At 39.8% G+C, this 14,701-nt stretch overlaps 1 protein-coding gene across 1 annotated transcript; it reads left to right on the forward strand.

Moving 5' to 3' along the window:
• The first annotated feature begins 272 nt into the window (after positions 1 to 272).
• Positions 273 to 9,334, forward strand: flot1a (flotillin 1a). The gene is given in 12 exon segments (XM_071536450.1): positions 273 to 315; positions 1,086 to 1,161; positions 2,110 to 2,200; positions 3,194 to 3,337; positions 4,140 to 4,259; positions 5,094 to 5,189; positions 6,132 to 6,284; positions 6,439 to 6,620; positions 7,977 to 8,022; positions 8,442 to 8,579; positions 9,244 to 9,315; positions 9,317 to 9,334. Coding segments are annotated over 12 exon segments (1,179 nt in total).
• The last annotated feature ends 5,367 nt before the right edge of the window (positions 9,335 to 14,701 follow it).

Genomic DNA, 14,701 nt, shown 5'->3' on the forward strand with positions numbered 1-14,701 from the left:
CTGGTCTCAGGTTCCCATCACAGCCCCCCTCCCCTTTAATTCTGGGAAGCAGGCCGGGCATTGAGGGGTGTTGGATTATTCCTCACCACCCCGCACCTGTATCCTGCATTGGCACCGTAGGATTTTCCAGACTGTTCCTCTACAAGGGGGAGCAGCGGTGCATCAGGGTTTTTAAAAGTGGGGTTTGGATGCTGGCTGCTGCTGTGTGTAATTCTACTAATTTCTTTTTCTTTCTTCTTTTGTTTTTCAGTCTGAGGGAGAATCACCCAAACATGTTCTACACCTGTGGTCCCAACGAGGCTATGGTGGTGTCAGGTAATCACACTTCATCCTGATCTATATGTGTGTGTGTGTGTGTGTGTGTGTGTGTGTGTGTGTGTGTGTGTAACATGGCCATTATAATGGTCACACAGTAACACTTTACAATAAGGGTACACTAAGTTAAGTTAAATAATTATTAAATAATGTATAAATTAATACCTTAGTTAACATGAACACCATTAGTAAATGATTACCAGACACATTAGTTAACTGTTAATTAAGGGTTAGTTAATGCTTATTAAGCATTGCGTAATGCTTGTATGTGTCACACTATATACAAAAATATATGCTATTTTTACAATACATCCAAAAAATATAAAATATGAAGGCTTTAATTTCCAAAATGCTGTATATCTGCTTCGGAAAGAAAACTAACCTGATGCCAAATATTTAAAAAAGTATAGAAACATTCTCCCTAATGTCACCATTTTGTAAACATGGATATGAAGATAGGCATTAATGTAAATGTTACTCCATGTTGAAAGTTAGCGTCTGGCCAGCAATCATTTTGCAGTACTAGGTGTTGATTTTTTAAATTGGTGGATACCTCATTTTGAAATTAAACACATTAAACACAGATGCATTGCAGCAGTATTTTCAAGATTTTGTTTAGTTGCGAATATTGTTAGACAGTCAAAAATAAGAAGAAGAAAAAAGAAAATGTTGTGATGTGCTATTTTTGCCGTATCGTCCAGTCCTAGTCATGTTTAAAAGCCGTGCTAAAGTCTGTTCTGAGTCTCTAGTTTCTCTCTCTTCTCTCCCAGGCTTCTGTCGTTCTCCTCCCATGATGATAGCTGGAGGCCGAGTGTTTGTCGTCCCGTGCATTCAGCAGATACAGAGGTAGGCAAACACTCACAAAGCAGTCATGACTTTGATTTTCTGGGTTTGCTGCATACAAGGCATTTGGCAGACACTCTTGCTAGATGGACTTGTGCAGCATGTGCAAGATTAGATAAGATGAACTTTACTGATCCCAGAGGGGAAACTGGGTCATAGCAGCAGCAAAGAACGCAGCTCCGGGTTGGTGAACAAGCAGTAACTAGGCCTTAAGGATATGAATAAGAAGGTAATAAATGATGCTAATAAAGAGTTACTACTGGTTAAAATGAATTCTCGCTATGATGTCTTTTGACAGATTTACAGGATGAGGCGAAATTTGTGTGTGACAGTGCAAGCAGTGCCAAGATAACACAAGACTGACACAGATTCAGATCTAAAACATGAAAACATCCAAACCTTTGTCCCAGTTATCTGGCCAACTGAGCTCTCTTTTTCCCCTTGAAGCACAGCAGCCTCAGAGTCTGAACCTCATAGGGATTCATATGAAAGTAGTTTCCTTCAGAAACCTTGGGGATCTTCCAAAACCAAAACAAAAATTACTTATGATATCTATATTGAATAATGTCTTTTTGTACAGTGCAGAAGCCACTTCTTTCCTATGAGTTGTCTATGACCAGCTGACAAGAGCAGTTTGATTTCTATCGGTCGGTCAAATTAAACATTTAATTTATCCTGCAGGCACTCCCTAAACATAAACATGTAAACACACTATTTTCATGTATTTGTCCTGAACTCAACATGGGGTCACCAGTCAAAACAGGCTTGGATCCTGCCTTGTATTTGCTCTTCCTCCTGTGTCACTTCCATTTTATCACAGACGGACTCTTTGTACTTGTACAACCCCACACCCTATGCTTGTATTATTACACTTTAATGTACATTATAGCTATGGATAATCGATCAATAATTATGGTTCGCTCTCTGTCTGCGTCCCTCCCTCCTCTCCAGGATCTCCCTGAACACTCTGACTCTGAATGTGAAGAGTGATAAAGTGTACACCCGCCACGGAGTGCCCATCTCTGTCACCGGTATCGCCCAGGTCTGTGTGCATACACTCACTGCAGAGCAAACAGCAGACACCTCATCTGTGTTTTCTACTCCACTAGTAAAGCAGGGAGAGGTTTCGCACTGAAGGAAAGAGAGAGAGAGAGACCAATGGCCAGTAGGTTCTGTGTATCATCAGTTGGAAAGTAACCATCAACCACCAGCCAAATTGTGATCAATTGGGTAAAATGGGTATAGATGGAAAGTTTGTTTCCTATTTTGGTGAAAAACCCTAGTCGTCTGGTAAAATACAGGGATCCCACAGGCCGTGAAAATCCTCGCAAGTTTGTGGATTTGAGTAAAATAAAATAAGGCCTTAAAACTTTTTCAAAATGAATGGAAAGCCTTGAAAGTATTTGATTTCTTACTAAAAAAATATAGGACCTGGACCTGGACCTGTCTCCATCCGAGGATCAACACTTCACATCCTGAGGAAAACCCAGTGATGGAGATTTGTGTTGTTGATACAGCAGCAGTTTTAAAATGAAGGATTTCACCAGAATTTCTCAACTTGACAGTATCATGAGTAAAAAGTAAGGCCTCAATGATTTGACCAGTGTCATGTTTTGCTTCAAAACATGCCACATTTGAAATTGAATTTCACCAAACAAGACAAGACAACAGACAATAGAAAAACAAAAGACAATAGAAAATAGTGTCTTGTGAATTTTGGAATATTCTAGGCCTAGAGAAAAAAAAGTAAAGTTCCTGCCTTGTATATAAATATCACACAATTCTTTGCATGTATGTACTGTAGAAGGCTTCTTCTGCATGTGACCAGAATGAATGAGCGTCAAGCAGCCTGTCACACAGTATCAGAGTGTAAAATGTCAACAAAAGTGATGAATACCAGCTTGTTAAAGTGTGCTGAGAAACAGTATTCTACTCTACAATTTGTCTAATTACTCATATTCAGGTAATTGAGGGGTAATTGTCAGTGTGAGTGCCGCTGTTTCACTCAAGTTGTTGTTGTTTTTTTCCCCTACAGATGAAGATCCAGGGTCAGAACAAGCAGATGCTGGCTGCGGCCTGTCAGATGTTCATGGGGAAGTCGGAGGCAGAGATCGCTCACATCGCCTTGGAGACGCTGGAGGGACACCAGAGGGCCATCATCGCCCACCTGACTGTCGAGGTAACGACTGGTTGACGGGTTGATTAGTTTTGGTAATTACAGTACGTCAGCCACCTTTGAAACACCACACTTAGTTTTACTGATTTGTCCTATTGTAAACATTTCATTGTTTTCAAATTGATTAAGTGGAGTGTTTGACACAGAGGCTGACAAATGCCTATGAATTGTACTGAGTATATTTTATAGCCACTAATGGTTTGTTTACGTTAAATAGACCACCTGACTGTGGGAGTAGAGACACAGACACAGAAGCGCGCATCTAACAGAAATATACTAAGATCCCAAACAAACAGTGGTGGCCCAAAACCAACAGGCCAGCAGTCCCAAGCCATACTTCATATTTCATTCTTGGCAAAATTCCTTCTTGCTTATCGTCTCTTTTAAACTTGAAATATGGAAATTACACTCTCCGCTCTCAGGACGTTCTGCGATTTGCTGTTCCCAAAGTCCGAACTGAACTGGGAAAGAAAGCTTTTTGGTTTTCTGCACCTACTGCATGGAACAATCTACAGTCTGATCTTAAACTTCAAAACTTCGATTTTAAAGCTGTGGTGAAATCTGTTGAAACCAGGTTGTCTGTGTGCAAATGTTCTATCTGATCATTTTAATGTTACTCAAATCTATGTGTTTTCTATGTGTTTTTTATGTTATTTTTTTGTTGAAACTGTGTTGCTGCTATTCCTGGCCAGGTCTCCCTTGTAAAAGAGATCCTTGATCTCAATGGGACAAACCTGGTTAAATAAAGGCTAAATAAAATAAATAAATAAACATTCCGTATTCCATGCTGTCCTTCCTCTTCCAGGAGATCTACAAGGACCGTAAGAAGTTCTCAGAGCAGGTCTTCAAGGTGGCCTCCTCTGACCTGGTCAACATGGGCATCAGCGTGGTCAGCTACACGCTCAAAGACGTTCACGACGACCAGGTAATGTGTTGCTACAAAAAACATGTATGTGCAAGACTGAAAAAATTCATAGCCATGTATTTCTGATATTATACATTGGTGTGTTTAGCGGGTTTCCACGGCCCAAAGGTCATGAAACTTACTTAACACATAAATGACCATGTAAACTCCTAATTGTGAGAGTAAAAGTGAGAAAAAGAATAAAATCAAAATTGTGCACAAAAGAAGCACACAGCCCATCCAGGTACAAAGTTGTCAGTTCTTGACATTTTACATTGTGTTGACAACGGAGATGGTCAAGTCGACATACCTAACATCATGACAGGGTAACAATATAAGTAGATGTTAAGGTTGTGATTCACACACAATCTAAAAATGCATGGTGTGGATGAGAAACTATGAGCAGAGAGCTAGTGTGTATCCACTGGTGTGTTTTTCCCATTTAGCCCTAGGCCTATATTACATTTTTTAAGTTTAAAAACAATATTGCAAATGCAAATGTGTGTAATCTGAATTGTAATATCTGCTCTATACCTCTCCCACTTTACTTAATCTTTCTATCTGACACCTAGGACTACCTCCAATTTACATGTACCACGTTGGTATTTTTTTTTCTTACACAACATGCATTTGATTGGTGGCTGGTGTTGATCTCCCCACCCTGTAGAATATTTTAAGGAGACAAATCAATTACATATCCTAAAGTACAGCTGCATCGATACCACTTTCTCACTGCTCTCTTTCTGCCAGTAACTGTTCAAGAGAAGCATGTTGAACGGAAATTTTATAACTTGAATTGTAATTTTGTTGCTTGAATACTGTAAATCCTCCTCCTCCTCTCTCTCTGGTACTCAGGACTACCTCCACTCCCTGGGGAAGGCTCGTACTGCCCAGGTTCAGAAGGACGCTCGCATCGGAGAGGCCCAGAACAAGAGAGATGCTGTTATCAGGGTGAGATGTCGCTTCCCCTCCATCGTCTGGTTTATTGTCACAACTTAAAAGGTGCTTAACAGGCACAAAACAGGAAGAGGTTCTGCTCTTCCAGAGCAAACGGAGCTAAAACTGTCAGAGTTTCTGGCAGCAGAAGGTGGAAGGAGGGAAAGGCTGATGGAAAAATCACTTCCAACATGTTTATCCTCTTCAGTAAAAGAGTGAAAGAGAAAACAAACACATAGAAAAACACCAAAGAGGGGGAGGGGGGACAAGTAGCAGCATCCTTTTTGCAACAGAAAGCTACAGGGTTTATGGGAAATGTAGTCTCAACTTTGAGAAACACTAGCATTAACAACACCACTGGTGTGAGATAGAGGCTATCAATCGTCGCCACCATGGTCTCATTTGTTTACGGTATTTATACCAACACATCACAATTAATTTGACACCAAGATATTGCGTTTAAAAATGAAGAGTTGTCATCAATAGAAGAAATAGTTGGTTAAACTAAATTTGACCAAAATACAGAGTTATAGCACTACATTTCCATGGTTCATCAAGATAAATATAAATGTGCAATTCACGTATTCACACATTATTTATGAAACCAATTTGGAATAAAAACAAAGTCATCATTCATTGCTCTTGTTCTAGTGGGATAGCCTTTTTTGTCATAGACAAAAAAACAGTTGTCAGTTATGTCTATTTTTTGCCTTCTTTCCATTTTCAGAGTAGTCAGTTACATAACTTTTCATTAATCATCACTGAAATTTGTCTGAATCTCTGTCCCTATTCTTAGTATCTTCAGCCCTTTGGTCTGTTTTCAAGAGTATTCACAATGACTCCTATTGCCTAATTTCTCTATTTCCCTCAATGCCTCTCTCTCTCTCTCTCTCTCTCTCTCTCTCTCTCTCTCTCTCTCCTCTCTCTGTCCCTCCCTGCCTCTCTCCCCCTCTGCAGGAGGCCCATGCGATGCAGGAGAAGATCTCAGCTCAGTATAAGAATGAGATTGAGATGGCGAAGGCGCAGAGGGACTATGAGCTGAAGAAGGCAGCCTATGACATCGAAGTCAACACCAAGAAGGCTGAGTCTGAGATGGCCTACCAGCTGCAGGTACACAATAGTTAATAAGACTGATGGAGAATATGAGGGCAGGGACCAGAAACTCAAACCTCATCAACAGAAAATCCACAGATCTCTGGGAAGTGCAGTGCAAAATTTGTTTACATGATTTCTTTTTTTTTTTTTACTCTCTTTCCCCTACCAGGTGGCGAAGACCAAGCAGCGCATCGAGGAGGAGAAGATGCAGGTGCAGGTGGTGGAGCGCACCCAGCAGATCATGCTGCAGGAGCAGGAGATCACCCGCAGGGAGAAGGAGCTGGAGGCCAAGGTGAAGAAGCCCGCCGAGGCCGAGAAGTTCCGCCTGGAGAGACTGGCCGAGGCTCAGCGGTGAGTTCGACGGCTCGATCCCGCTGTCAGCTGCTCTTACTGGGCAGCAGGGCGGCGCCGTGAGAAGGGAGGCTGTCCTTCAAAGGTTTAACACAGTGGTTCCCAAACTTGGTGGTTCCTGTACCCCCTCAAACATTCAACCTCCTGCTGTGTACCCCCTCTATCTCCACAGACGGCCAACTCTCATACGATGTTACATTTTGCCATGTCTGTAGGCCTGCTACAAAAAGGAAGGACCGTATAACAAACATAAAGTAGGCCTATATGAAGACATGACAGTGTTATTAACAATTTTGCTCTTTATTCAGCCTCGTAAAAAGCCCTCTCATATTTGGTTGGTTAGGTTTAGGCATGAGAAGTGAGATGGATCAGGGTCAGAGCCAATCAGAGGCAGAGTAGGGGCGGGTCTTCGCAGAATGCGGGTGGGAAAAAAAAACACTGCTAAAGATCATGCGACTGCCGACTGTTAATTACTGTGACTGAAGTGTTTTTTTAAAGTGTGGGTTTATTTTTGACATAGAGAGGGTACTACAGATTTTTTTTTGGCGTACCCCCGATGTAACTGCGAGTACCCCTGGGGGTACGCGTACCCCACTTTGGGAATAGCCGGTTTAACAAACAGTTTATGTATCATATTATCTTTAGCAGACATGCATCTTAGTGTTTTTTGATAGCGTTTGGGTTTTCTACCGCCTACACTTTTTTCAGTTCACACAGACGCACTTAAAAAGACTTGGCACGGGGACAGGGAGTTTTCATTTTTTACACTGACAAATGAATTAAGATTCAATATTCAACAATAAAAAAAAGTTAAAAACAAATACATCTAGATGTCCATATCATGACTGATACAAATAATGGCGACCGATCCCCCCACCCACTCACACCAACACAGCTCTCTATTAATCAATTCTCAAAAGGAAATGGAAAAAGGAAATGATTATGAAATATTTTCCCTGATACAAATAATGTAAAAAAAATAACAATATCATATAGAAGGTAGTGTGAATTCATTAAACGTAATGCTTTATTTGAGGGAAGCAAAATGGAGATCGAGTGAAAATAAAGAACAGACACCAGTCCTTCCTCATGTTATAGTGTTGCTCAAGATACAAGATACTGTCAAAGTCTTAATTTAGACTTTAGATCACAATGTGTGACTTCTGTTAGACCCAACAGGGCTAGGTGCTTGTCGGCCAGATGTTTGATGGGAATGTTTGAGAATGAATCTGTCTACCTGTTAAGAGCACAGTTAGGCTTCACCATCTGGTATAAAACTGTCTCTCCATCTGTCTCTCCCCTTTTTGTCCCTGTTTGCCTCTGAATCTTTGTTTGCTTGCCTGCTTTTCTGTCCAGACTTAAGTTGATCATGGAGGCAGAGGCTGAAGCTGAGTCCATCAGGGTGAGTCACAGATCACGACAATACACTCCCAACTTGTCTGAAACAGTTGATGTCTTAATTTAATGCGTTTTCTTAATATTTTGAAAAAGAAATCCATATAACTAGGCCCACAGCACCTCTAGGAGGCTCATCAATAAATTCTAGGACGCATTTGCTGCTGAGCTTTGTTGATGTGTGTGTGAACCTAATTCAACAAAATATCTAGTTGCCCACTTGAGTGTTTAGATTTTATATCAACATGAATTATACCTTTAAATGCTACTCAGTAATGTGCTATCCACTTCTGTACAAACAGTCCCCAATTCTCCTTCTTCTTTTTTCTTTTTTCTCAGTTTCACTAACTCACCCAGTCACTGCTCTTTGTCTTTGTAGCGCAGCATTTTCTGGTAATGTAACTCTTGTCCTTTTGCCTCCCTCAGATGAAAGGTGAGGCGGAGGCGTTTGCGGTGGAGGCGAAGGGTCGCGCCGAGGCAGAACAGATGGCGAAGAAGGCCGAGGCCTTCCAGCAGTACAAGGAGGGAGCCATGGTGGACATGCTGCTGGAGAAGCTGCCTCTGGTGAATGACAGCACCAAAATTTATATATAATATACAGGGGGTGGCTTCTGTAATTTTATGTAACCCTGCAGCTTGTGGGTATTTTTAGTTTTGGTTCCATATCCATCCATGTTTCAGTCCCAGTTATGGTCCTAGTTAAAAAGCTTCATTATAGCACTTTTCATAAACAATGTTAGACATAAACTAAGAAAAACAGATCAAGAGAGAAAAAAATTATCTGTTTTAATTTCAAATTTTTTTTTAGGAATGGTGGTAAATTTCTTACTATACCCCCAGTAATATTTAAAAGTTAATTAAAGGGTAAGTTTAGAAGAGGGCCATGGTGGAAATGCTGCTGACAAATGATAACATGCAGAAGTTGTCACCACCGTTTTTGAGGCATTTTTGCTTGATTTGCACAGGTAGCTTAAAAACTAAGGGGCTTGTGAACAGGCCATCTTATGAAAACAGTTAAAAATATATACAAAATTGCATAAACAAATATAGTATCATATCATACCATTTATCATTTGTATTTTGCATTTTACAGTGCATATGTAATATAAAGTGGTAGTCAGGATAAATTTTGTGGTAATTTATTTAGTAAACTGTTTCACTCTTTAGCATACATACCACCATATGAGTTCATAAACAGATCGTAACAACTCCCTCTGTCCTCCACCAGATGGCAGAGGAGATCAGCAAGCCTCTGTCGGGAGCGCGCAAGGTTACCATGATTTCCAGCGGCGGCGGGGAGGTGGGGGCGGCCAAACTGACGGGGGAGGTGCTGGACATCATGACCCGCCTCCCAGAGACGGTGGAGAAACTGACCGGCGTCAGCATCTCCCAGGTAACAGCTCTCCACAACTTTTATATTTGAAAGACTTCAGGAATCAGTGTCTCAAAAACGAATGCTTGGAGAACAGTTGCATCCATCGCTGTGGATGATGGTTGAGATTTTAGTTGCGACCAGGAGCTTGTATAAGTACTGTCGGTACCAAAAAAAAAAAAAACTTTACTGCACATGTGCCATTGGGGGACACAGCTGTAAAAGTAATTATGAAAACAACTGGGTAGCTTGTAGTGTGACATATGATATATGACATATGAGACATATCAGTTCATGTTTGTGCAGTGTTATGTAGTAATAATAATAATAATAATAATAATAAACTTTATTTGTATAGCACCTTTCATACAAGAAATGCAGCTCAAAGTGCTTTACAACAAAGAAATTACATGCACCAAGTGCTTCAAATAAAACTTGATAGTAATAGCAAATATAAGATATAGATGAGAATAGAATACATAGAATGCATCTTCACATGAAAATAGACATAGAATGAGCATAAAAACAGGGACAGAATGCCATACCCACTGAATAATAATAATAAAAGTAAAAAAATAGAATGCATAAAATCAGGTAAAATACAACATTTTAAAAGAAGTGCAGCAGTGCAGCAGTGCATACATGCGAAGCAAAGTGCAAAAAAGAGTTTCAGGCCTATATCAGGAAAGTCATAGCTGGTTAAAGGCTAAAGTGAAGAGATAAGTTTTTAGCTTTCTTTTAAAAATATTTAGTGAGCTGGCTTCCCTGATATCTATAGGCAGTGTGTTCCATAGCTTTGGGGCATAATTGACAAAAGCTGCATCCCCGATTTTCTTTATTAGTAGGGCAGGTAAATCCAGTCAAGTGTAGGACAGAAGTTCCAGGTAGGTGTTACAGAAACTGGTTCTCTAGAATTTTGGCAGAATTTAAAGAATTTTAACATCATATTGACACAACCATTAATTTCAATAATGGCCAGCAAGCCCCTTTTTCAATTTTGGTTGCATTCATTTTTCAATTGCGATTCCTCGTCTTCCTTAGTGCGATCAATAGACAACACTACAGATTATCACACTGTTTGGATATTATGTGCCGTTCTCACAATGAATCCCGGGGCTTCCTCATTCGTTCTTGTCGGCCAAATCACCATCCAATGCATCTTTGGCTGGCAAGTAAACTTCTGGGATCTTTATCCGTCCTCGCGTTCTTTTGTTTTGGAATCATACTTTGGCCATTGGATACTGCAAGAATTCATTCAAGATTCACAAGAATACATATTGATACAGACCCTCTCTCTCTCTCTCTCTCTTTTTCTCTCTTTCCACCCAACCCCTCCATGCTGTAGGCGACCATCCGTACCGGCTGAAGAGAGCCGACCGGTCCAGTGACCAGGCAGATCCAGGCTCCCACTGTCTGACCCGGCTGCCTGGGTTCTCTGCATGAATCTACTAACACAGCCCCCCCCCCCCCCCCCCCGCCCCTGTCTCTCTGTCTTACATCAGCGTCACCCTGTTTTCTCACTGTCACTGTTTTCTCTGTCAGGATTAGGGCCGGGCATCAAAGAATGGTCTGTACCTAACTGATATTTGGCAGATGTTGACCCGAAGGCATTGAAAAGTATCAGAAAAAAAGTATCAAGTTTTCTACTAGGATAAAGGTGTTGTAATTGGGCAAATCAATTGGGTATGATCTGATTTTATATAGAAAGGCATTTACAAATAGTACAGAGAAAGTAATTTATCGTATCTCATAATGAAATACACTTTCATTCAGCAAACAAAGGTATTTAAGAAAGTGAAACATAGAAGATGGATGTACTTACCCAAAAAGGCTGATAAGCTGTGGTGCTAAACTCAAAAAAACAGAATCCAAAGACAAAACACCCGCAGGGGGAGGAAGCACTCACAAAAATTGACCGGAGGGTGGACAAAAGATCAATTTCACCAATTTATCGTTGCCCTTATGAAGGCCTTGTAGGCTGAAACGTTAGCATGTAAATTAGTGAAATTGAGCTTTTTGTGTCTTTGGATTTAAGAAAGTGTCGTTGTAGATCAGGTGTTGAATTTGTAGTGTCAGTGTTTTTTTTTTGTCAAAACAAATTCCACTGATACCCGGCCCTGATCAGGACTACTGGATCCTCTCTGGCTACAGTTGCACTTGTTATTTCAAGGCAGTTTCCATTTGTCTGTTTGTCTGATTCTTTTCTCTATTCTTGGAATGAGAATTTTTTTAAGCCTTTTTTGTTTCTGTCTCACCCACATAGTTTCAATTTTTCTCTCTTTTAGTTTTTAGCATTTCTATGTGCAAATCAACTAAACCCAAAAAGCATTATGCATTCCCCCTCTGCCTCTCCCTCTTCATATTGCCCATATGCACATTGTCACCGGATTGCATTCAGCAGAATGACGATGCATTCAAATCACAGTGCAAGACCGCCGACTTTCGTATTTCATTTTCCTCATTGCGTTACAATGTTAACAAAATCCAACTTCACAGTGTCCAGACCTGTGATTTAATGAATACTGGTGTGATCAAGTAAAAAAAAAAAAGCATTGAAATGACAAGTGTAACTGTAGCCTTTGCATATCCTGTACTTTGTTGTATTTTACCAACCTTTGTCTTAACAGCTTTATGTCTTCTGTCTTTTTCCCTCTGTGTCAGTTTGTCTGTTTGTGTCTCACTAATCAGAAAACCTTTGTGTCTCCTTTCGTCTGAGTCTCTCCTCTCTGTCTGTATTTGCCTTTAAAATCTCCTCCATAACTGCCTGTGTCCGCTGCCTTGCTGCCAAACCCTAAGTGCATCTTAACAAGCGAGTTTAATGCAAACATGCATTCGAAACCTTCTATCCAGTTGTCACTAAAAAATATGCTACTAACACTGCAAAGTCTAAGACAACGGCCTCATCTGACCAAATCCACAGCCTGCAATTTTAGGCTCCACTCATTCTCATCATGTTTCCTTGTTTTTTATTCTTTTGTTCTTTAAACTCATGTTTTATTTGTCAAGAGAGTCTTGTGATCTCGGGAAATCATTTCATCACCTTTTAAATCCTTGAAGTTGTCGAGAATGATTGCAAATGATGAGATAATTAATCAAAACTATCAGACCATCTTGGACGCCTGCAAAGTATTTCTATCTATTACATTTTTTTTTTAAATCTGTCATGGTTTTCTATTTTCTACTTGTGTGCTTTCCATCCACTTTGTGTCTGTACTGATGTTGTGAAACGGTTAAGTTTTAATATTTTAACCTCCTGATGAATCAGTTTTATCCTATTTATAATCAAGAAATATTTTGAAAAATAGAATTGTGTTGGCGACCCTTTACTTAAGGCATGCGACTATAATATGTTATAATATTGTATGAGGCATTAGAAGCATCTTTTTATGCAAAGGTGTTCTCAAAGTTTTCACAAAGCTTCTACCATTTTCCCTCTGGCTCTTCTGTATTTTTCGTTATGTTTATATAATAATTATTTTTCAGTGTGGGAATTTAAGCTTAATTTACTGTTGAACTCACTGTAAGTCACTCTGGATAAGAACATCAGCTAAATACCTACAATGTAAATATAAATTTGCATATCACAGGAGGAAATGAAGGCTCTTAAATTACAAATTATTGACTTTTTCACAACACAGTCAATGCACTAGTCACCTAGGATAATGTGCTAATTTCCCTTATATTCTGTGTCTTGCTCAAATACATTAAGCACAGCAGATGCCAGCCAAAACACGCAGGAGCTTGAGCCAGGATCCTCTGGTTGAAAGACTTTGCCACCCTGCTGCCCAGTAACACTTTACAGATGTATACCTTCAGTAAAGTGCCGCCTTTTGCTTTATTAGAGCCGATTATGTAGCTGTTCTCACAAAGAAAGGTGTGACTTGTACAACAAAAGCTAAACGTGGTGTAAAGTGTAGCTTTACTCTTCTGTCGTAGCGAGGGAAATATATATCGGTATAATCGTGAGATAATTACACTGTACTGTAGGAATGTTATCCATGTAATTTTGTTTTTTTTTTGGAAGCGAATGTGAAGAGATGTGGAAGGGGATGCTGAAACAGTTAAGTTACTAATTGTGAAATGACTTCAGACGGCAGCTTGTATTCGGAGGAAAAGGGATATGCTAAAGTTTGGGAGTGCTGAGAAGGACAGAATGATAGATAGAGGATCACAAGTTGATTTCTGTTGATCACTTTGCTCCTAGTTTCCCTGTATGTTTTCCAGCACCAGTGAATATTGCTGTATCATGTACTGTATTTGTTTACTTTATGTGTTTCCATACCAAGTCGTTACCAAACTCGATGCATTTTTCAGGAAGGTAAATCTCTTTTTCAAATTACAATCGATGCATCAGTCACCTAGGATCATATATGCCAGTGAAAGTGTAGCGGCTACCTCTTCAATGTTTGATCTAATACCTATAAAAAAAAAAAACAAGTGCCCTAACTTGCCTTATATCACAACCCCATCACACTGTCGCCCTCTACCTCACCATAAGCTCTGGGGCTGGGTGTTAAAAAACAATAATTCCCCTCACATTTTATTTTTTACGGCCATTTGCTCGGAGAAAATCACACCTATTAAAAGCAGATGGCATGTATGACCTAACTCTGACACAGAAAATTTACCCTTCTGCATAATGAAACCAAATTTAACCGAGAAGGGTATTGAAAATAGTCTTATGTTTTGTTTTTTTATCCCATGATGCCCAGCCCTAATCACCTCACTATTAGTCTGTCTTAGACTGTTGTACTCTGCACTGCTGATTATGGTACAGCCAAATGTATTGAAATGTTCTTCTGAAGCTAGATTTTATTTATTTTAAAATGAGCACTATATTGTATTATGCATGTACTGAAATCTGTCATAATTTAAGTGTATTATAATTTAGCAAATGCAGTTGTTATCTATTTATTACTAAACTGGGGAGTGATCCAGAAATTACACATATGAAGAAAGAGTTAGCCATAGAAAAGGGAATGTAGTCTTTGTACTTCATGTAACGGATGTGTCTCTAACAAGTGAAATCATACTGACAGGTGGCACCACTCTATATGGATATATAATGGATATATGTACACTATTTGCTTCACAAGTCGCTGTTGACAACTCATACTAACAACAAACTCGGTAACGCCATGTTTAGGTTAGAGTCTGTAGTCTGTTTAGTTCACTGTGCTGTGTCACCTGATGCTGTAGTTTGCGTTGTTAATTGAGGACTTTGCCAAAATGTAAGGTGCCTCTTTGTCGCTTTCTTAACTGATGTTTGTGCACTTCAAGAGATTTGTGTTTTTAACAATTCTACAATTCTGTA

The sequence above is a fragment of the Centroberyx affinis genome, unplaced genomic scaffold (genome assembly GCF_046629955.1).
Source record: "Centroberyx affinis isolate AG114_WGS23_722 - 3 ecotype Tasmania unplaced genomic scaffold, CSIRO-AGI_Caff_v1 ptg002873l_1, whole genome shotgun sequence".
Lineage (NCBI taxonomy): Eukaryota > Metazoa > Chordata > Actinopteri > Beryciformes > Berycidae > Centroberyx > Centroberyx affinis.